The sequence below is a fragment of the Notamacropus eugenii genome, chromosome 5 (genome assembly GCF_028372415.1).
Source record: "Notamacropus eugenii isolate mMacEug1 chromosome 5, mMacEug1.pri_v2, whole genome shotgun sequence".
In the NCBI taxonomy this organism is placed as follows: Eukaryota; Metazoa; Chordata; class Mammalia; order Diprotodontia; family Macropodidae; genus Notamacropus; species Notamacropus eugenii.
Window position 1 is genome coordinate 255,967,324 of NC_092876.1, and position 22,138 is coordinate 255,989,461.

The 22,138-nt window shown below is 34.3% G+C and overlaps 1 protein-coding gene across 1 annotated transcript in view; it reads left to right on the plus strand.

Moving 5' to 3' along the window:
• COL3A1 (collagen type III alpha 1 chain) overlaps nucleotides 1-22,138 on the plus strand; it is a 63,272-nt gene that overhangs the window by 4,449 nt on the left and 36,685 nt on the right. Inside the window, exons 2-5 of the mRNA XM_072612630.1 lie at nucleotides 15,571-15,773; nucleotides 17,620-17,667; nucleotides 18,406-18,519; nucleotides 19,817-19,894. Coding sequence (XP_072468731.1) covers nucleotides 15,571-15,773; nucleotides 17,620-17,667; nucleotides 18,406-18,519; nucleotides 19,817-19,894 — 443 coding nt within the window. The remainder of the gene's footprint in view (nucleotides 1-15,570; nucleotides 15,774-17,619; nucleotides 17,668-18,405; nucleotides 18,520-19,816; nucleotides 19,895-22,138) is intronic.

The window sequence follows — 22,138 nt, forward strand, 5'->3', positions numbered from 1 at the left end:
AAGTCTGAATGACTGGTCCATAAATTTGAGACAGTCTACATAACCAGTCCAGATGATTCAGGCAAAGTTCATGTCATATTGCCTGAGTACTCTGAATTGGCTCTCTAAGTGGCTTCAGATTTTCTGGGTAACTGTTCAGCCTGTTGTTTAGTTTTGGCTGGGTAGATCTAGCTTGTTTTGATTTTTAAGAAAATCTGGAAATCATTGCATAGAGGAGAATGGGTATTATATGGATTTGGGGCAGGATTGCTGCTCAGGATAGTAATCTTAGGGAACTTAATTTCAGCAAATGAATAATGAGGCACAAAATCATATCTAATGTGGTGATGTTTCCTTGAATTTTGTGACTATGATGTTAGTTACATGCATATTTAGGTTAGGTTAAACTAAGGGTCTCTAAAAACTGTTTATTGCAACACATTCATTTGATGAATGAGGAAATTGGGAGCTGGAGGGTTTAAGTGACTTGTCCCAGGCTACTTTGGCCATTTGCACTAGAATCAGGACTAGAACTCATGTCCTGAGTCCTAATTTAGGGTTCTTTCAATAACAAAAACGTTTATCAGACATGGAAATCAGAATCCTGATAATTACTCAATTTTTTATTTCATCAGTGTAAAAATAGTTGAAATGAATTTTTATTTTTGTGTCTTTTTTAATCATTGTAGTAAGGATTATTTTACTCTTGGCTGGTATAATGACCTCTGCCATCAATACTGAACTTGGCTATAGAGAGAGATATAGAGACCAAATGTTTGTTTTTGGTCAATGGGAAAATCCATAATCTTTGACTAAATTCAATCCAATTCAATAATCAAAAAAAAGTATTAAAAGTGTAAGACTATGCTAGGCTCTAAGCCATTCACAAAGTTTAGAAATGATAGTATCTCTGATCTCTTGAAGTTTATAGTCTAGGAAAGGGACATGACACAAAGCATAATCCAACCCAACATGTCATTCATTGTTGTTGTTGGTCAGCAAATAATTCCACCAAATCAGAGTGAACAGGCATATACTACAACTCAGAGAACTGAGAGGTAGCAGGCTGTGAATCTTTTCCCTGATCAGGTCATGTGAGATTTTCCATGCTACTTGTCTTTTCCTTATTGTGATTTACTCTTTGATCATGAAGCATCATATATACTTCTGGGATCAAGCTTATATCATTTTCTCATGACATTTTTTTTCAAGCACTGCTTACTGTTATTCCACATCTCTTTGGGGTGATAGCTTTAAGTATGTCTAAATTCCAGTTTTGTTAGCTTCCACTGAAAAAATTTTATTCTTTTTTAACATGGGGCTCTACTTATAGTAAGTTGTAAAACATAAATTAGTGTAATAACTTCTTCAAATCACTAGGATTTCTCCTTTGTGGCCCCTTTTTCAATTACCATTATCCAAGTGACCAGGAAGCATTTATGTACTTCCAAAAGATTCTAATTTACAAAGATAGAGAATTCATCTTCTTTTAACAAGTAAGTCTGTTGCCTAACACAAATTTGCTCTATGCAGTCTGTACGTTGCATATTCCAGGTGTAGATTTAGTGGAAGAGAGGAAGACAATAGTGATATAAACTTCATCTGTAGCAGATTCCTAATCTGGATCTGGTTGAAAACTGTCTAGTTCACCTCTCTCAGCTGATACTACCTAATGACAAGGCAACCCTGAAGTGATTAAAGCACAATTTTTTTTTTTTTAAGATTTAAACAAAAAGCAAAAAGGAAAATATTCTTGAATGTTCTACACTTAACTAAGGTTTGTGGAGTTTCCATTTGTGCAATGACTGTTTGAATACTGTGTAGTGCAATGTTTCTTGTTAAACAATGTTCCCTGGGAAAAGACTGCATTTCTTTTTATTGTTTTTCATGCTTAAAAAAAGGTTTGGCTGGAGGGGAAAAAATCTGGAGTTCTCAAAGTCAGAAACTTAGCATGTTTCATGTCAAGATGACAATGGAAAACACAAGACAACCATTCATGCATAAGTCATTTGCTAACTATAGTTTCAAGAGTTGCCTTAGCCTTTGGGATTTCTGTCTCTACTTAGTGAAAGCACAGCAGAAATGAATTCCTTTCAGATTACCTAATAAGCCCCTGCCATTTTCCAGGATTGCTGGAGAGATCTGTATCCATACTAGTATTCTTTTTGCTAAACTCTTATTTAAAAAATAAACTTAATTATGTGTGTGAAGAGGAGGAGCATGGTACTAAAAGTCAAAAGGGGTAGCACCAAGATATCCAACATCAATTAATAAATTAACAAGGATTTATTAAGCATCTACCATGTGCCAAGGATCATGTTTGCTTTAGGCATACCAACTTGGAAACTACTGAAAGGAGATGTTCACTATGAGCCCCAATTCTGACTCATAACTATTTTACTCTACATAATCATAGGTTTTTAGCCCTTTTGTTTATTTTCTTCAGTTTTGTTTTGGGGAGAAATAGGCAGACATCTCAAGTCAGGCATGTTAAGCAGTCATTTTGGCTTAAATACCCATGCAGGAAAATCAAACCTTAGTAGGAAAATGTTACCCTTTAAGTCCATCACTTGGTAATTACTTTTTAAGGGAAATAAGTGTGTTTTAGAAAAGGACACTATTTAACATTGCTTAGTAATTATTCTACAAACAATTCTTTTGAGACAATGTTTAACTAGAAACAAAAGACTTCACTGTTCGAATTTGAATTCCTCATCTTAGAGTATGACATGGTGTATGCTGGAACTCTGAAACTATTATACTCTTGCTGGTGGTCTGGATGTCATCAGGGCGGTCATCTAGATAACATTACTCTCTTTCATAAGGTCAGAAAAAAACAAACAGTGGAATTCAACTCCAGCTGTGGGTTTTCATGTTAGGGCTTGAAAGGGAAGATATGTTGCTTTACACTATTATCTCTTTCAAGTCTGCCTTTGCAGAACGTTGATGGTTCTACCCTTTTGTGCTTAGCAGCTACAATAGGGGAGTCAGTAAGGGTGTCTAGCTTTGGATTTGAATCTTATTCGGACTCTCTAACCCTCTTCATGACAAACGTACCAACACTAGAAGAAGAAATCCCTGAAAAGGGGAATTGAAATTCTTAGAAACTCTGTAGTAGAGAAATGTGAATTTATGGATAACAGATGTAGGTAAGTTTGAAGGATGTGTCTGCCAACTGTGGTAAGACTTTTAAAATACTCATTTTTTTATCATCTCCAATCGCTTTGGAATTAATAATGGCAGATTAATAATCTAAAAATAGATGTTATTTCTGGTTGTTAATCATGGCAAAGGCCTGTTCAAAGTTCTCTAGATACTTTTCTTAGTTAAAATATTGTTTAGCTTCATGGAAATCCCTAAAATACAGGCACATAGATCAGAGATATGAGAGGGAAAAAAACAAGGAGACAAAGGTATAAAAGTCCACTGAATACTATTTTGTTCAGATAATTGCATTTTAAATTGAAATATTCAGTTAATAAAACTTTACAGATAATTTTTTGAAGTCACTTTAACTACTATACTGCAGTTATCTATCATTATTTTTGGAAAACTGCATTGGAAAATTCAATTCAATCCAACAATCATTTGTTAAATGCCTACTGTGCGCAAAGCACTAAGTACACGTGTGCATCACAAATATTAAAATTAAAAGAATTCCTTTTTGAAAATCTAAATGATAACACATAAGCATTCATCCCTTCAACAAACATTTGTTGTGTGTGACATGACACATTCTCTATATGGTAGAACATATGTGCCTCAAGGATAGAGACTGTCTTATTTATCCCTAGCACCTAGTATAGTGCCCATAGTAAGCACTTAATAACTATTTGTTGAATTTTAGTGAATTAGGAAGCCAAAGCTGGATTTTGCTACCATAAAATATTTCCTCTGATAATTTTTAGGGCTTCATGGTAATAATATAGCACTAAAAGATATGAATTTCCTGTTTGATAGCATCAAGATATTTGCTTTAAACATGAATACTATAAAAAAAAGCAGTGAACTAATTAATAAATTAAAAGAGAAAAGTTAAGTTTAACATATAAATTTCATGTATTATCTTGGGCCTTTGGGCATTTATGTTCAAATCAGAGTGTGTTAGTGCTTCCTTCTTTTCCTCTATGCCAGAGTTGTATATTTACAGGTAAATATATATTTAAGGTAAAATTACAGTTTAATTTATTCTGTAAGACAAAATAATTTAGTAGTATAAAAGTTTAAAATGAAGTTCATGGACATAAGGATGTGATTATTCAAGGACATAAGTTGTGATTATTTTCTCCACGTAATGTCATTATGTACTAATCCTTAAGCCAACCTTGCAAATGAGAATCCATTGATAGCTTTTACTTGAAAAAGTAACAAGAAGAAAAACTTGTCTTATGCATACTGTTAGACTTAGGCACATTGGTATGGGCTCTTTGAAACAGGAATAATTTTTTTTAAGAAAATATTTTGAAAATCTGCAAAAAACAGACTATATAGAAAGGAGAGAGAGGGCAAAAAAAGAGGAGGAGAAGAAAGATATTGAAATTATTCTAAAACAGGTTATTAGGGAACAAACTGAGCTTATTAAAAAAAATCAGACCCCAGAAATAAGAGAATTTATTCCAATTTCTCATTTGTGTGATCACAAATAAATTGATTTCAGTCTTGTTCTTTTTTATTAAGAGACAGTATTACCAAATAGCACAAAAGATTGCAATTTGAAAGTCATTTTAAATAGGAACACATTGAATGAGTCAGTTAAATAATAATAATGTTAATATAAAATACACCTTTTCAAACTAGTAGAGCTAGAATTTATTTATGTTTAGGTCATTTTTTTGTTAATGAATATTTTGATTTGCTACATGCCACTTTAACCCCAATATTCAAGCTTATGTGATTTGAGGAATCTCAAAATCCAAAATGAACAACTCAGTATAGTTTTGATTTCATCGCTCTGTTTTCCCATCTGCCTCACCTGAAGAATCCTCCCTGCACTTGGAGTTCACTGAATGCTTTGCTTCAGTTCCATAGAGGCCATGACAACATTCCATTAGAATGCCTTTGCTGTCTTTCATCTCTCGCAGCCTCCTGCCATTGCCTCTCCACTGCAACCAAGCCAGTTGACTTCATCACTCCCACTCTCTAGTACTTAACTGATCCTCCTCTAACAACAAGCACTTTTTACTCCATCTCTTGGAATGGGGTAGTTCTGTGCATAAAGGGAGCAGACAATCACTTATTTGGTGTGATTTGAGGAGTGTCTAAAAGCTGACCTGACTAAAGCTGTTCCTCCCACTGGTCTGCAACAAAGACTAAAATCCCCATATTAACAACACTACTTTTGTTATGGGGTAGCTAAGTGGATAGTGTCAGGACTCTGGTGAGGAAGACTGACCTCCCTGAGTTCAAATCTGACCTCTGACACTTAATAGCTGTGTGACCCCGGGCAAGTCACTTAATTCTGTTTGCCTCAGTTTCCTCATCAATAAAATGAGCTGGAGAAGGACTTGGCAGACCAACTCCAGTATCTTTGGCAAGAAAATCCCAAATGAGGTTACAAAGAGTCAGACTCCAAGAACAGGAAAAGTTCTGTTGTAGACTTTTTTCAGGCCTTTGTATTTTAAGTGGGCTAAGATAATGAGTTACCTAAGAAGAATAACACTTACGCAGTTAAACACTTCAGGAACTAGTTTGTCTGATTAAACTCATTACCATGCTTTGTTATCTTACCTGGCCCTTGGGGAATGTAATATTGCACAGAGATTCTTGGTGGGAGAAAATTTTCAAGGCAAAAATTAATTTGGGAGAAATCCAGAGAAGATCTTAGACTCAAGGCATAAAATTCTTGTAGTGGGATAGGGTGGGAGAGTGGAGTGGGGGAGGAGATAGATCTCAGAATGTAAGAAAGAAAAAAAAATCCCTTAGAGCACAGGATCCTGCTAGTCAGTTTCTGGAGAGGAATTTCTGTTGGGGAAGGAAATGAGGAAGGACAAAGCAGGGCAGTTCTCTTAGGAAACAGCTTACTTGGCTAATTTTTCTTATGATGTACTCATAGAGATTGTTTCTACCTGTTGAAGTTAAGTTGATGACCTCTATACCTTAGAGAAAAACATCATCCACCTCACCTTAGTTATTGCTCTGAATATTGGAAAGAGATCCCTATTTGAAATAGATAATACTGCCAACTCTAAATTTTCTATAGCAAATAGACTTTTTTAGATTCAAGGAGCTCATTGTTTGAAAATCTGTTTACAAGTATGATTTAATGCTCTTTACCTAATCCATTCCATGACTGTAGTTCATTCTCATTTAATTACACATGATATAAGAATATTTAATCAGATTTTCATCCTTTCCTTTCTCTCCTCAATGTTCTTTTCATTCATCCCTCCCTTTTTTTCTTCTTGGCTATCTTTTCTTTCTCCCTCTCACCACTTCTGTCTTACCCATCCTTCCCCATTTCCTTCCTCCCTCTCTTTTTTCCTTCCTTCCTTATTTTTTATTTAAAACAACTATTTTCATTGATGATTCTATGTATTTATTTCATGCATTTTAAAAATATTTTTCTTAGAATGGATCTGTAGGCTTTACCAGACTGCTAAAGGGTCCATGATACACACAAAAGGGTTAAGAACCCCTGGTATAAAGAATGTTTTGCTTACATTGTAAAACTTTATAATGAGGAAGAGTTGGGAGTAACAGATGGAGGTTTGGTCTTGGAGTCAGAAAGACTCAAGTCCCATCTCTGACACAAATTAGCTATGTGATCATGTGAGCAAGAAATAAGTCACTTCACTTATTTGTGTCCCAGGAAACTCTACAGAATACAACATTCCAAAAGACTTTCCCTTCCATATCCTGAAGTTTCTTGAGAATTATACCAAAGCATTCATCAATTTGGACCCAGCACCATATTTTTTTTTATTACATACAAGAAAATTTAGATTGAAGATCTGCTCTGTATTTCTTAACGAATCCCTTTTCAAACATACATTTGAACACTACCATTCTTCTTTCTCATGTTATATAGTGGATGGTGCTTTAATCCAAGCTCAGAACATTTGAGATCCTGGCTTAGAGAACCAAAGAGCTCATGCAGGGTCCAATTTGTTTCCATTACTATTTTAAACAAGGTGGGGGAAAAGGTTTCTTTTCTCTTCTTTCTTTTCTTTTCTTTTTTTTTTTTAATAAATGTAGTCATCATTGCAACAGTCACTATTTGCTCTGAGGTAGGTCATTTGGCACTCTGCCTTCTTCTTCTCTAAGTTCAAAGGAATGCTCCTTTAAAAGCTGAGACAGTATTTCTTTCCAATGTTCTCATATATCTGTTTGAAAACATAGAGAAGGAATTAGAATAGTTTTTCTCTAAAATAAACAGACTCTTTCTTGACTGTTTAAAATGTTAATAAATCAATCCTGTTTTATTTTACTAACAATAGATGCATCTAAAAAATGTTAAGAAGGAAAAAGAAATAACTGTTTAATTCCTAAGTGTGATTGAGAGTGTTTTTATGCATTAAGATTGTATCTATACATACCACATAAAGAAGGAAACTGAGGCCATTGTCTAGAGCATTCCTGAACTCCAAAAACCTACATTTTTCCCTCTAACCTATAAAATAGAGACCAAAATGCTTTTCTTTGAACAGTGTAGCCCAAGATAAAATGCTTCCAAAGACTTTTTCCACACTTCCTCTGTCTCACATTAGGTATTTCCTCTCTTCTTGGCACTCTTAAAAACCTGACCTCTCTCAAATTGGCCAGCTTGAAAGCCTCACTGCTGATAATTCTGTTGTTGGGGACTGTCCAGTCCCAGGGGCCTAGTATCTGATTCCCTGTTTTGCCCCAGACCATTGCACTTCTATACCATGGCATCAATGTAATTGCAGTAAAGGGTGGTGGGCAAATGGGCACCTGTAGGAATTGAGCAGGTGGCCACAGTGAAGGACCAGAAGTACCACAGTTTGATAGTGGTATATGAAAATGGGTTCCCATCTTTTTTTCACTTTTCATGGCAAAGGCATTGAACTTTTGAACTAACTACCTAAATTTCCATTCTGTTTTGTGTATAGAGTTTAAATTCTACCACTCTTTTCTCTACATGCATACATCATTTCCATTTCTATGTGTTTATATCATTCATAATAGGTTTGTATATCTTAACATACACATATATACATATACACAGACATATTTACATAATACACATGTCACCATGGCCAAATAATTTCAATAAATTTGTTACATAGTAGACAGCCTAATAGTGATCGTGGGTGGCAGACATATTGTTACTTGGACAGTACTCCAAGCCTTTTCAACCCGAAATTTGCATTTTGCTGTCATAACCTTTGAGAAGCCAGGAACAATTTCACATTGCTATGAGGTATTGGAGTATAGATATGAATGAGGCATATAAGAGGACTGTAATTTTTTTTTCAGAAAAATAACTAACACTATTCATTTCAATTCAGCTTTCCTATAAAGAGTTTTCTTAAATCATTGTACTTTTTTCAGAAAAACTTTGTTCACGTACCAGTCACACTTCTTAACCTTCCTTTCAACTCTTAACATCTGTGATTCTGTGACCTGTATTGAAACATCCCATGTTAAAAATAATCTTGTCTATTAATGATTGATCTTTGAAAATATGAAAGTTGGTTTTTAGACCCCCTTCATCAGTTTCATATTTTTAATAACAGCAAGTGGCCATAGATGTTATTCTCCATGCCTCATAACATCACATGTTAAGGTGATGGCTACAAAACTGATAAGTATAAAGGAAAATTGTGGGATTTTCACATTGTGTCCTCAGAACACTTGGTCATAGTTTCATTGCCACTTCATTAGAGAACAGAGGATCTGAAGAGATACACGAAACTCCATTGATAGGGATACAGTCTAGAAGGGTTACCCCATAAGATAATCTCAAATGCGTCATATAGCAGCATATTACGCAGTTAGTTAAGTCCTGTTCTCTTCTCAGGTTATGTTCTTTCAACAGATATCTCAAACTTCTGAGCATTAAGGAAATAGAAAGAATCTCAGTGTTTTATAAAATATGCAAAAGCACTGAACAGAACACCCCTTGTAGCTTACAAAATCATTTGCAGATGTTCTGAAATTTATTATGTATTTTCACAATTACTGGCAAGCCCTCTCAGTAATCATGAAAGAACTAAAATTGTATATTACCACAGTCCACAAATAGTGCTTTAAGAATTAATCGGGTACAGCTTTCACCCTGGAAAATACGAAGATTATTCATTCTTTATATTTAAGATTATCTTGGTAGTAATAATATGTATTATGAGGATATCAAGAACAAAACCTTAGTTGCAGAAAATATTCCATCATTTCAAGCCACAAGTATATGAAAACGAGTCAGCTTTTTCCCCATCTTGTTATTTTTACCTATAATTTGCCAATGGTTGGAAGGAGATCAACTTACTAGAGCAATGTGGAACTTTCTCTAAAGCCATATGGGTAACACATGATCAGTTATATTGCATGTTGGACTACTGGCACACTTCTGAACACAAAGCAGGGATAGGTATGCAAAGCTAAATTAGCTCAGTTAAAGTTTTCCCAGGAAAACCTAGTGAGCGTACTTATGCTGCCAAGAACAGTACAATTTTCCCTTTCATTTCTCAAACCTACATAATAAAAGCCCAGAACAGAGCTGGAGACAAACTCATCTTTTTATTTAATACCCCCACCTACTGTTCAAGTACAGGATAGCAAGCTAGACTGGTGGAAAACGTTTTCACTTGTTATAAACATAGGATTCTGCAATCCTGGGGGTTTCGTTGGTAAATAAACCAATGTGTGCCAATTGGCTGGCTGACTGATAGGCATCCTTAGAGCTCTTGAAGTGAAAACACTAGACAAAACTATCTCTTTTCTCCCTCAGTAGAAGGTGTTAAAGCTAAACTGGATTCTGTATAACAGAAACTGAGAGGGGGGAAAATCTTTCCCTGAAGATGAAGAAGGTGTAGAAGACCTGAGTTTGTCCTAAAATGAAAGAGAGTCAATCAATCAATAAGCACTTATTAAGTTCTTACTATGTACCAGGTACTTCTCAGGAACTGCTTTTGAGGTTTAACACTTAAATCCAAAAAGGGGAGGGTAGAGGTATGAGACCATCTTTAAATATCTTAAGAATTTACTGGTTATGGAAATAATGTAGACCTAGAACAGAGTTTAATTTGAGCGGAAGCTTCTTTGAGAAGTTAAGACATCAAGGACTTTTAAAATAACACATGAAAGAAATGCTTCAACCTTCTAGATTAGCTGTAGCATTTTCAGTAAAGTCCATCTCATTAAACTTTTCATGAAACTGAAAAGAATCTCATTCTCACAAAATAGTATTTGATCCAGAAGTGATCAAAATGCAAGCAAGAGATTGTGGGAGGTAGAGTAAAATATTTGAAGTAGTGAGTAGAGAAAATGGTCTACCAACATTATGTTGAGTTATTTGGGATAGGAAACAGCAGAAAACTTGTTTTTCCCAACAAGGTCAACAAGAAAAAATAAGAAGGTATCATAGACCAAGACTAATATCCTACATGGCAGTAGAAATGAGAGAAAAAAATAGCAACAGATTCAAATCTATAGCATACAGAAGAAATATCTAGACATGGTTAATGACAACATGTGAACATCTTAATGGTCAAGAAGTGCTTTAGTATATAATATCTGGTGAGGAAAAGATAAAACGCTTGTACTGCCTATAGTAATGGGCAACTGGGCATAAAGTGAGGAAATGACACACTATACTCTTAAGAGACATGGCAAGAATGATTGCATAAAATATTTTTGTTCTGATTGTTATGGCATCAAAAATCTGTCATTTTTCTCCTAACTATATGTGCTTGTGTTCTCAAATCAACAAACATTCTCAAGACTGTCTACTCAATGCAAGGCACTGTGCTAGGAGGGAGGATTACCTAATACATACATACATTTCTGTGTGTGTATGTATGTATGTATGTGTATGTGTGTGTATATATATGTGCATATCTATCCATATAGATATAAGCATAATTCCTGCTTCCAAGGAGCTTATACACCACCAGAATTTTCTCACCTTAATAGATATCTCTTCATCAAAACTCTCTATCAACATTTTTACCTAAGATAGGCTTATTGTCCATTGTATGGGCCATATCATTATCCTTAGAATAAAATAGAACTTAGAATACTTTTGACATCATCTTATAGAAGACAAATGCTTTTTTGTATTTGTTTTCTCAGTTCTTTGACTTACTCCTTATCAGTTAGGCAGCTTCATTCATTCAAGATAGAGATTCTAACATCCAGATCCTTACAATCTGCTTGAGTTTACTCAGTCTCCTTTTGTCCATCTAGCCATTTCCAAGCTTATACTTCCCACGTTATATAGGCTACACTCTATATCTGTAATGTCTTTGTTCTTCCAATTTTCCAAACTTCTTCTTTTGCATCATTCAAGCAGATCCTGAAATCCCCCCTATTCCATGAAACTTGTTTCAGTCTAACTAGATGAAAAACAATTTCACTGAATAGCAATCTGTATGCTTCATTGCCTGTAGATGATAACATGGGATATATATTAATAACATGCATTTTTAATACTTATTAAATATGTGCCTATTTTCTTTATATATTAACATCAATTTCTTTTGTCTTAGGTTGTTGTAAACATCCTGAAGGCAATGCACATGTCTATTTTATACAGTGGCTAGCACAGTGCTAGACATGTTCAGAAACTTAAAAACAGTTTAGAATGATTCTGTTCTCTGGGAAAATTTACATTCTAAGCACATGTGATTCTCTTAGATATCTATTTAGAAATTTTGAAATTCAGATAATAAAATCATTAGAAAAATGTAGAAAAAATACTGACAAATCAGGTTAAGAAACACTATTCACTATAAGAATCATTAACATTCAGCTCAGAATTTGATCATATGTACACTTGGACAATAATAACTAAAAAGGCGGGAAATCACTAAAGTCCAGTACTAGAAAACATCGATGGTTTAGATTACTTAAGCAAAAGGGCAAAGTAAATGGATCAGTTTGGACAGCAAGAAATGGTTACATAAGGGTTTGGGAGAAGGAAAAGGAAAATTCAGCTAGAAGGCCATGATAATTCTTTTGGCTAAAGAGGACAATTTGTGCAAATCTCAAGCCAAGATAAATAATCCAATTAGCCTCTGTTTATGACATATATGTATAAAAGAAAGTGCTTGAGGACAAAATATCATTGCAACCATGACCATTGGCCTAGAAGACAGAGAAGTTATGTCATAAAGACATGATGAGAGGGAGATAGAAGACACCTTAGAGATCTGGCCCCATTATTTTCCAAATGAGGAAACCAAGGCCCACAGAGGGAAAATGAAGATCCAAGATCACAAAGACAATTTTGATCAGAACCAAAATTCAGGTTTCCTGTTTCCAAATAGAGTATAATAATACGCTATTCAAATAACTGTTAGGGGCAACTTTTTTCTCCAAATACTAACTTCCTTCCTGTTTATACTTTGACCTAATATAAATGTAAATTTCTCTATTATGTAGAAAATGTATACAGTTGTGAAAAAAAATAATTTCTTATTTCCGCAGTGTGGAAAAAGCAAGGTATTGAAAGCAAAGATCCTGGATTCAAAGCCCAACTCTGCTACTTATTACTTGTATGACCTTAGGCCATTCACTTATTTGCCCCATTTTCTTCTTATGTAGAATGAGAGATTTAGACTAGATAATAGGTCCTTCCCAACTCTATTATTCCATCATCTTGATTTTTATGTCTTAATTCCAAAAAAAACCCAAAAAACTTCAAAGTCATCAAAAAGAGAAAAAATATTGGTTCCTTTGGCTTACATAAGTTACAAAAAGATACAATATTCCCAATAAATGTGTTTGTGTGTATTTTCATGTTAACATTTCATGGGTGCTTTTTTTTCCTTTCTGCCTCTTTAAATCAATTTTAGCTATTTCTTCACATTTCCATTTTGAACCCAGAAATGCTACACACATTAACAAACTTGATATTTAGTTTGAAGAGGAAAAGCATTTCTGAGGTATATCAAACTGTCAATTGGATTTCTGCCCTGAGAATCTTTCCTTGTAAGTGCTTCTTATCAGTGTATTTCTGAATGAGCACAAATAGTGCGAGGAGAACCAGAAGAAAGATGGGTCTCATCTTCATTTCATATAGGGCTCTGGTTGCTGATACTCTGAAAATTCTCTTTTGAAGGATGCCACTTTTGCTGATGTTTGCGTTGTCTGGCCCTGTGTTGAGTGTATGGAAGGCCCAACACTTTTCAAGTTTCTATAGAAAAGTTCAAAAAACATTCAAGATGAGGCCAGTGAAAGACAATGGACTGGGTCTGGTTAATGGGGTTGAGACATGGAAGAAAATTGGGAAAAAGGGGCAGAACTCAAAAAAGATAGCTTCATGTTTGCATTTTTCTAAGGGAACAATTGTAGGTGCCAAGAATGGAATCCTTTGTTTTGTTTTGTTTTGTTAGTGGAAAGGGAGAATAGGATATTAGAGCACCATCTCTGGAAGTTCATAGATTGTCTAAACTAGTTCTCATTTTACAAAAGGAAATGAAGGCCCAAGAGACTGAGTGACTTTACCAAGTGAACAAATAAAATAAGATGAGAGTATAAGTCCCTGAATTTGCATCCACTGTACTTTCCCTAGACTAGGTACTAGGTAAAACTCCAGGTTTTTCTGCTTACTTCATTTAGTTTCATTGACTGATTACTCTAAAACATATCATTAGATGAAAAGATGTAACAAAGGTTATTTCCAAGGTAACAGCACTATATGCAGATAGTCAAATGACAATATTACAGGGTTTCTGGCCATTGTTGTAAGATGTAATTGTAATATTTGCAGTTATTTCAAAATGAAGTTGGTCTACAGTGTTGGGGACTTGGTGGGGTTATATTTGGGTTTGGGGGATGGTCAGTCAGTCAACAAACATTTATTAAGTACTTACTATATGCAGAACAATTGTGATTGTGTGTGTGGTTTGTCCGGAAGAGGACCATGACATGAAGAATGTAAACAACTAGTGAGACACTGTAACTAGCAATTACAACAATGTAACTGGAAATAATAAGAAAAAGTTCTTAGATGTTACATAATTTTAATGAAACATTTTTCATCCTAGAGAATGAGAAAATACATCTCTTTTTTTGCAGTATGGAGAGACTACAACTGTGTAACTGCACATGCATCAGACTCACTTGGTCTTTTGGTTAGCTTGACTTTTTAATTTTATTGTTAATTAAAAGGGCTGCTTTATGCTTAATGGAGAAGAAAAAGATGCATTTGCAAAAAAAAGTAATATAATAACAAAGACCCTACTATATGATATAGGAATATTTTGATAAGAAAAAATAATACTTGGAAGAGTCCACCAATATTCAGGTGTTTTTTTTCCCCCAGAGAACATTATAGACTGTGATCAATTAGCTCAATTAGTTCAGGCGATGTCACTTAAGATTCCTTTGTACCAAAATCTTTAGGAGTTGTACTGGACCCTTAGTCCTGACTTAGCCAAGTGGGCTGCAAAAGAGAAGATAGATGGAGCTGTGAAAATTATTCACCATTACGGAAACAGTATTTTAAAAGATGCTTAGGTTGCATCACTCGTGAATATGAAGGACATCATGTAACGGAACAGCAGAGAGTTATGAAATTGCATTTCATTGCTTTTCTAGAATTTCTTAGGAAGAGTAAGAAGCTAAGGAATACTTTAATGTGAGTTTACATTAAAAGCAAAAAAAGGGGTAAAATAAGGACATTTCCAAAGTTTTGAATAAAATTTTCATGAGGAAGAAGTAAGAAATGTTGGAGAAAATAGTTTCTATAATCATAAAGTACTTAAATTGTGCAGCTTTCCATTAAAGTATGATTTCATTAGTTTGTTGATTTCTTATAATCATTAGATGTCTAAAATATGGCAATTTTCTCAACAATTTTATTTATATTATAAGGATTAAGGGCAAAAACTGATCATTTTCAAAGTCTGAATCATAATTTAACTAATTTAGCTTCCTCCACCCCCAATGGTGTCCTATAAACATCCTTTGATTATGGAAGATTTTGTATTAAAATTACTTCTTTATTTTTTATTATAGTAATGTTTTCCACGAGGTGGTGCTACATTCCGAATGTTGCATTCAAAGTGGTATTTTCTATGTTTGTTGAAGGTGTGGGTGGAAGGTAGAGGGAGACACTTTAGAATTTCCACGATTTATGGAAAATGTATTTGAATGATCTTGGACTGAATGAAAAAATCTTCTTTCTCCTTTAAAAAAACAAGCATTCAAATGTAGTACAGCGAAACATATATTAAGAAGACCACCCACAGTTATTTGTTCTTTGTATGAAATTTCTGGATACTTTTTATCTCAGTATCAATTTGTAAACATAGATATAGTTATAAACAAATTTATCCTTTAAGCAAATTTGACAATTAAAAATAAATTTATCTTGATAAGCTATCAAATACATTCATAGGAGTCCAGGAAATGTGACATTTGAATGAAGCATAAAGCTACAAAGGTCATATCTCATTTCTTTTTCAGTTACTGATTCAGGATGTACCTATCTTGGGCAATCGTATGCAGATAGAGATGTTTGGAAGCCAGAACCATGCCAAATATGTGTGTGTGACTCAGGATCTGTTCTCTGCGATGACATAATATGTGATGAACAGGAGTTGGACTGTCCCAGCCCAGAGATTCCATTTGGAGAATGCTGTCCAGTTTGTCCACAGCCTCCATCAGCTGTGAGTTTAAAGAAAACCTTAAGTAGTGCAATATTCATGTTGAAATGGACAAATTTGATATTTTTTCCTGAGCCAATGATAGATGCAAATATATTATATTAGCCACAGAACCATCATTTTTTGTTAAGTGCCTTTATTTTATTGTGTTATTCATCAATAGTTAAATAGAAATAGAATTCAAAAGTCCACAATTTAATCACTATAAGTATTTTAATGAATGAAGATTATAACTTTTCTATATCTTAAAGAGTTGCTGTGGCCCAAAAACTAATCACTCTGCAAAGCTGCTTCATTGATAGCAAACATCCAGTCCACCACTAGGCTATCCTTTTAAATAGAAATTTAATTTCAAAATATATCTTTCTCCATAGTTAAATTAAATGTATTTGGGACTTAGTCAATGTCTCTAAGACTATTGTTCAGTTGTATCCAATGCTTCATGACTCCCTAGATCTCTGTCCTTGGGGGTTTTGTAGCAAAGATACTGGAATGATTTACCATTTCTTTCTCCAGTGACAAACAGAGATTACATGACTTGCCTAGGGTCACAAAGGTAGGAAGTTTCTGAACTCCGATCTTCCTGACTTTCTGTAATACTTGCTTTAAAACATACTAATGATATCATATTAATCAATAAAAATTCTTTTTACTCAATAGCATTCTGCTTCATAAAGGACTCAGTCTCAAAATCTACAGGATTCAACATTTATAAATGCTTAATAAACTATCAATATATAATTTCTTATAACCTCAGTGAAACAAGCAATACAACGGGGAACACACTATCAGGTGATATAAAGAGAAGGCTAGGAAAGTCCTCCTGGGCTGAAGACTTTGAGATATTTATTAAATACCAAACAAAAAAAGACAAGTTGGTGAAAAAAGAATAAAATAAGATTTAAAAAAATAGAATTTATTTAGTGTGCATTCATATAGAAAATCAAAGATGGAAAAATGGATCTGCTCTTATCTCAATTCTAACCGTAAACTAAACCAAAATAATTGAGTTGATCCAAAATAACCTTTAGTAAAATACTATACCCTGACTTTTATATTTCACATGTGCTTTGAACCCTTGTCATTTTACATTGAGAATCACCACCACCATTATTATCATCAATAATCCAGCTCTGTGATTTCATCCACATTGGTACCTCCCCAAGTGGAAACTTCCTCTACCTATTCAGACTGACAATTCATTTGTAACTAATTTTCTTAGAGAATTTCTTGAGGACACTAAACTACTTGAGTGTGCTCCAGAGGTGGAACTTGAACCTATACCCTCTGATCCCCTAGATGATTTCAATGGTGGAGGGAGGTGTCTATCCATTAAATATATATACATATATACATACATACACACATATATAGGATATATGTGTGTGATATATGATACATTTCAAAATTAATTCTATTCAGCACTTTTTTTCTAAATAGGTAATCACTAGGGTTTTGAGTAATCTAAATTCTACTTCTGAATAGTTTAAAGATTAGCACCGGTAAATTAAAAGGAAGGAGGTTTTTGTAACAGCTACTAACTCAGATAAACTCATTTTAACCCATTGGTCATAAAAATCACTCATCAAATTTTTAGAGCCCCTTAATATTTAGAAAGGAAAGGAGTTTTGTATTTTTAAGAAACTGTAAGGGAAAGATATGTTTTCTGAGACATAGGCATGATATGAAATATATCTATCAAATCTCATTGGCATCTCTAGGAAACTGTGGAACAGAGTCACCTTTCCAACAACAGGAGTATTTATTTTATTGGTGTATTTCTCATGCATTGCTTCTGTGTTTCACAAGAAACATGTCTTTCTTACCTTGTTTTTCCCTTTCTGCCTAGACTCCCCGTCCTCCTAATGGCATACCTGCAGGTCCAAAAGGAGATCCTGTAAGTAAAAGATCTTCAGTGAAAGAAACTAACTTGATGAGAATTTTCCAGTGTCTATCTTTACCATGACCTTTTCCTAGAAGTAATAATTTCCTCATTTATACTTTGTTTCATTGCTACCTATGTAGATGTTAAATATTATATTGTCATAAAATTGCCACAATGATAGCTTTAATTTTGCATTTCAATTTTGATATCCCTAAAACCTCATATCATTTCCACCCCTCATGTGTCACTTTGAAAATTAGAATTAAAAGCTCACAGACTGGCCACTAGCCATATGTATTTAGTTTTTAATCTAGAATCCATAAACTCCTTGGAGATCCATGGATAGTTTTCAGGGTGTCGGTGAATTTTTAAATATTTTGATAACTGCATTTAAACATAATTCCCTAATTTTGTAAGTCTTTGTATTTGAGTTTTCCATTTAAATATATTATTCTAAGAAGGGGGTATGTAAGTTTCAGCAGCTTGACAAAGGGGCCTATGACACACCCAAAAATAAAGAATCTTTTATCTAGAGTCATATTAAACTAGTCATAAATCTGCATAATATTTAATGCCTTTACCCACCAAGTGATCATTTATCCAATAAATAAAATATCATTTATTCCCAAGAAATGGCTTTTGTCATGCAAGACCTTAAACTCCCTAAGATGATATTTATTTCAAATCATTAGGATTTTGTGATTGCATTATTGAATGTATTCCCATTTTAGTTATCTTTTTCTTTTCTAGGGCCCACCTGGTATTCCTGGGAGAAATGGTGAGCCTGGGATCCCTGGACAACCAGGTAGCCCTGGTTCTCCTGGCCCTCCTGGAATCTGTGAATCATGTCCACCTATTAACCAGGTAAAACGTTAAAAATAACCTGAATATTCCTTTAAACTAGTCAATCCTTCATTTAACCAAGATGATTCTCTAACCATCTGTAAGAGCAGAAAATTGACTTAAAGGTTCCATGAGGTCTTTGGAAGATGTCCATATGTCTTCTACCCTTCTAACTGTCTCATCATCCCCCATGTCTAATCGAAACACATCTCTCATACTACAGTTTCATCCTTCTTGTGCTATCTTCAGTGGAAATGAAGAACTCCTGCTCACCATCCTCTGAGTAATCAATTTACAAATACAGGAAAAAAATTTCACTATTGTTCCCTTCATTATCTAATTGCTTTAGCTTTTCCTTAGAATACTACTACAACAAAATTTACTTTTATAATCTCCATATGCTCACTCTCCAACTCTCTTTAACAGACATTTAACCAAAAAACAAAAAGGGGGAGAATTGTGCCCATTGCCTGTATAATCTCAGGGATTTGGGGACCCAGTGAAGCTCAGCTCCTTATCCAGTAGATAAAAGGCTTGGCCAGTGCATAAACCTGCTTTTTATTACTTTCAGTTAAAAAGGACCATTTCTTTCTAGATAATGGCTCTTGCTACATTTTCAGAGGAGATATTGATGATGATGGTGACATGTATAGCAGTCCACAAACTCTTTCTTGTTTTAATTCCTTCCATATAACATTAAATTCTTGTCCATATTTCATATTTTATGCAAAACAAAAAGTTTCACGTTTATGAAATAAAAATCATCTTACTAATCCTTCATTTATCCAGGGCCAAAAATATAATAAGCCTAAAAGAAGTCAAAAGTTTTGTCTATTTTCTAGGAATGTTTTCAGTGGGATTTATACATGTAGATCAAAAGCAAGTATCAACATAACCACTCAGATATATTTTCTTGACACTGAGCATGGGATTATGACTTAAAAGACCAGGCTTCTGCCCCTATCTAAATAAGTGACCTTAAGCAAATTTCAAGTTATTTCTTTTTTGTCATTGTTGTTATGTTTTAGTTTCATCTTACATAAAATTAAGGAATAAAATTAACTGGTCTTTCAGATGTAGACCTATGATCTTATGAGAGTTTACGGCTGTAGGGAATGTAAAACAAGCCAGATGATTATGTGACACAATCTTATTTAGCTTGAGAGACAGACTAAATGACTCTAGCCTCAAAGATCAGAAAAATACCCTCTTATAACCACATAGAATTGCCAAAGCATTTGTTAAAAGATCTGAGTGTGGCATACAAATCAAGTTTTGATTTAATTCGATCGCATTTGCTTTAATTTTTCTGTTCCAGAATTTCTCTCCTCAGTATGAATCCTATGATGTCAAGGCTGGCGGTGGTGGTGGAGCAGCAGGCATGCCTGGGCTACCTGTATGTACAACCTTTTATCTGTTTATTTTCCAGAGTATTAACTTGTTTTTTTTTTCTTTTAGATTGTCATATTTTAAATGTTTGCTCTTCTAAGGAATAGGTTTTGTTGTTGTTGTTGAATGATCATCTTGGAACTGTCCAAAATGGGTTATTCCCACTGAGGATATGCAAGAAAATGATGGTGCTGGTTTCCCAGAGTAACCTCTCTACTCCGCTTCCCTTCTCCCATCATCATTTTTTTCCACATTAACTTGTTTCTTTGCATGTCTCATTTTTTCCATCCCTTCTTATGCTTGTCTCTCCTTTGTTATTTCTTCTCTATCTTGCTTAACATAATTCATTGTTCCCCTCATTGTTTTTTGTCTGTTCATTATGCAGTTGAAGGGCTGGATTTGACATCAGAAGATGTGTTCAAATACATGCTCTGTCACTTACACCCATACGATCATTTAACCTTCATGGGCTTCGGTATTGTCACCTATAAAATAACACTTGGACTCAATGGCCTCTAAAGTCCATTCTAACTCAAGATTTATGACTTTATGAGGTTTTCTTGTCTGTTTTTACTCATTTAATAACTATTATATGTTAAAGTCATTAATACTTAATGGCTTATTCTAGTCTACAATAAGTTCTCTAAATTGAGCTACCTATATATTTCTTTCCATAATATAGGGTTCTATGTCCCATGTTTTTTTATTGCTAGTTTTTAGACTTCATTTTAAAGATGAGAATTATGATAATATTAACCATTATACATAATTATATACAAATATATGATTATACATCTGTATTGTAAGTATTAGTAAAAAAAAATAACATCTATCATTTATATAGAGCACTGGGCCTGGAGTCAGGAAGATCTGAGTTCAAGCACGGACTCAGACAATTACTAGCTGTATGATCCCCAGCAAGTCATTTAACCCTGTTTCCCTCAGTTTCCTCATCTGTAAAATGAGCTGGAGGAGGAAATGGCAAACCACTCTAATATCTTTGCCAAGGAAACCCCAAATGGGTATCACAAAGAGTCAGGCACAACTGAAATGCCTCAACAACAACGACAAATTAAAGTATTTTATGAATATTACCTTGTTTTATTCTCACAATGATCCTGGGAAGTAGTTATTATCCCTATTTTACAGGTGAGAAAACTGAGGCTGTGAAAGTTAAGTGACTTGCCAGGAGCCACACAGCTGGTAGGCATTTGAAGTGAGATTGGAATTCAAGTTTTCCTTCTTGACTCCAGGATCAGTATGCTATTTGTCTAGCTACATCAGAAGACAATCTAAATATGAGCCTATATTTGTTGTTATTAAGTCAAAGGTCCCTTATTGAGACGGAAAGGAAACAGAGACAGCAGAAAGCCCATCGCCAGTGGGATTCAGTGCAGTATAACTAGTGTGTCTATCCCCATATTAAAACTCAGTTTGGAGTTGATACTATATATGTTGGTATTTAAGAATAATACAGCTCATGTCCCTATAGCCTGTCTCCAAAAATGTCTTAACTTTTAGATACACAACAGACATAGCCACATAGAATTTTTTTCTTTATAAACCAATGTCATGGGAGAGTGGAAATAGAACAATTCCTTAAAGAAAATGAGAAAATCTATATCGCAAATGAGAAAATCTTTATCCCAAATGTTGAGGATTCTCAAACACTGAATGCCATTATAAACTTATATTAGAAGTGAAATGAAAGGGGGCTATGTGATTCACATTCATGTATTAAGATGGCAGAAAGATCTAGTACTTTTAAAAATGCACACAGACTTAGAACATATTTAATGGATACACGTATTCTCCTTCTGCCCAAATAACAATCCATATGTGCTTTTTCAGCCTGATGCTTCTTTTCCAAGTCTTCCCATAAGTTGACCTAACTGTGTGACTTTTCTAGTCACACATATGTGTGTCCCACAGTGCGTCAGCTTGTTTTCTAGGCTGCCAACAGGAAAGGAGATTTTTTTAAAAAAAGAAGAAGAAAGAAATGGGATAATATGTTAATTTTAGACAGAGAGAAGCAGAATATATTTGTAGTAATACAGAGTAATTTCTAAAGAAACTTCTGCATATAATAAAGATAACAAAGAAAAAACCATTCCTCCCATGAACATCTTTGATTTGGACAAGTTTTGTTTGGAAGCAAAGAATTTACATTATCTTGGACTTACTAATGCTCAGTTCCAACACTGAATCCTTTTGGAAGTCATTTTGTTCTATCATATTGCTTCTATTATTA